This window comes from Poecilia reticulata, linkage group LG4, assembly GCF_000633615.1.
Source record: "Poecilia reticulata strain Guanapo linkage group LG4, Guppy_female_1.0+MT, whole genome shotgun sequence".
Lineage (NCBI taxonomy): Eukaryota > Metazoa > Chordata > Actinopteri > Cyprinodontiformes > Poeciliidae > Poecilia > Poecilia reticulata.
Window position 1 is genome coordinate 4,535,260 of NC_024334.1, and position 1,804 is coordinate 4,537,063.

General features: G+C 48.3%; 1 protein-coding gene across 1 annotated transcript in view; it reads left to right on the forward strand.

Annotated features, from left to right (window-relative positions):
- Window positions 1–10: 10 nt before the first annotated feature.
- The window catches only part of niban1a (niban apoptosis regulator 1a), a 24,201-nt gene continuing 22,407 nt past the window's right edge, over window positions 11–1,804 (forward strand). The window contains exon 1 of the mRNA XM_008406414.2: window positions 11–943. Within this exon, the coding sequence (XP_008404636.1) occupies window positions 889–943 (55 nt within the window). The 5' untranslated portion in view covers window positions 11–888. The remainder of the gene's footprint in view (window positions 944–1,804) is intronic.

Consider the following 1,804-nt stretch of genomic DNA (forward strand, 5'->3'; position numbering starts at 1 on the left):
CCCCTGGAGGCTCCGTAGTTTTATATTTCAGTCAAGAACCAAAAATAATAAAATTCTGAGCAAACCGATTTCTTCTCCAGCATTAAAATAAAAAATGGCTTCAAATAAATGAATTTTGCCTGTTGAGTGATTTTTAATGTGCAGATATGACATATTTTTATTTGCAGGTAAATATTAGGACTTTCATCAACAACAATAATTGGGAAAAATGTTTGGATGCAGAATTTATCTTTTGAAAATGAGATCAGAGGAAAGGGTTAAAACCTGAGGAGACCTGAGAGCCTACATTTCCCACAATGCAACCTGCCTGTTAGTGAACCTGCTGTTTGTTTCTCTGCAGGGTTTTTATTTATGTACAGATTCAGTTTATGATGTTCCGTAGTTTTAAATTAGCAGATTAATTTAAAATGTTTAACAATATTATCGCTTATCACAATAATTACTGGACAATTTATCGTCCAGTAAAATGATCGTGTCAGAAACACGTAAGAGTTTCAGCTGTTCCTCCGTTTGACTAACATAGTAAACTAACCAATCACAAGCTTTCAAACCTATGACATCATCAGCTGGGAATTCCCAAACGGTTCAAAGCCTCCTGTATGCAAACTTCTGGATTTAAGGAGGATGATGAAGGCTGAGCTGGATTATTTTATATTCCGGGATTATAATCTTTGTTTCTGGTTGTTGAATTTTATTTCCTGCGGTGACCATCAGGAACCTGCAGGGTTGAAAAGGAAAACTAGTTTTCTGCGTCCCTGAACGATCCTCCAGGAGGAGGAGGAAGAGGAGGAGCCGCCCTCCTCTTCCTCTCCGCAGAGCCGCTGATCCATTTCGCACCTGCGGTCCGAGTCTACCTGTGGATCCGGCGGCAGCAGCAGCAGCAGCAGCATGGGGGTCTCCGCGTCCAGCCTGCTGGATGAAGCCAAGTCCGCCTACATCAGAGGTAAGACCCGGGGGCCGCGGACTCTCACCGGGCGCAGGGGAACCTGGACCGGCCTGCACCAAGAACAAAGTTCTGATCTGCGCGGGTCGGTGAAGTCAGAGTAAAAGGTTTTCCTGCCGCTGGTTTTCATCCAGAGGGACCGGCTCGGTTCTGGTTCTGCTTCGTGTTTTTCCACGGAGGAACTTCCCGAACCACGCCGGTCTGCTGCGGTGATCTGCGGGAAGCGTCGGGTCGGTCCGGGCTTCCTGCGGGGCTCTGGGCGCGTCTGCGGTGACGGCTGAGCCGCAGGTGCAGGAACAGCTGGTGTTCCGGTTCGGATCAGGCTGGGTTTACTGGGAGAACCTCAGCAGGAGTTCGGAGGTTCCGCGGTCCATTCTGACGGTTCTGCTGCAGACAAATAATTTGACCCAGTTCAGTCATTCTTCTCACGGTTCGGAGTTTTTTTCTGACTTATTCGGTGAAAACGGAACATTTATCTGGAGAAAATGTTCCGGAGAGAAACAGACTTCAGGAGGGAAGACGGGTTCTGGTTCAGGTCTGGTTCTTTTCTGGGTCTGGTTCTGGTCTGGTCTGGTTCAGGTTCTGGTTCTGGGTCTGGGTCTGGGTCTGGTTCAGGTCTGGTTCAGATTCTGGTTCAAGTCTGGTTCTGGTTCTGGTTCTGGGTCTGGTTCAGGTTCCGGTCTGGGTCTGGTTCAGGTTCAGGTCTGGTTCTGGTCTGGTCTGGTTCAGATTCTGGTTCAAGTCTGGTTCTGGTTCTGGTTCCGGTCTGGGTCTAGGTCTGGTTCAGGTTCAGGTCTGGTTCTGGTCTGGTCCAGATTCTGGTTCAGGTCTGGTTCTGGTTCTGGTTCAGGTCTGGTTCTG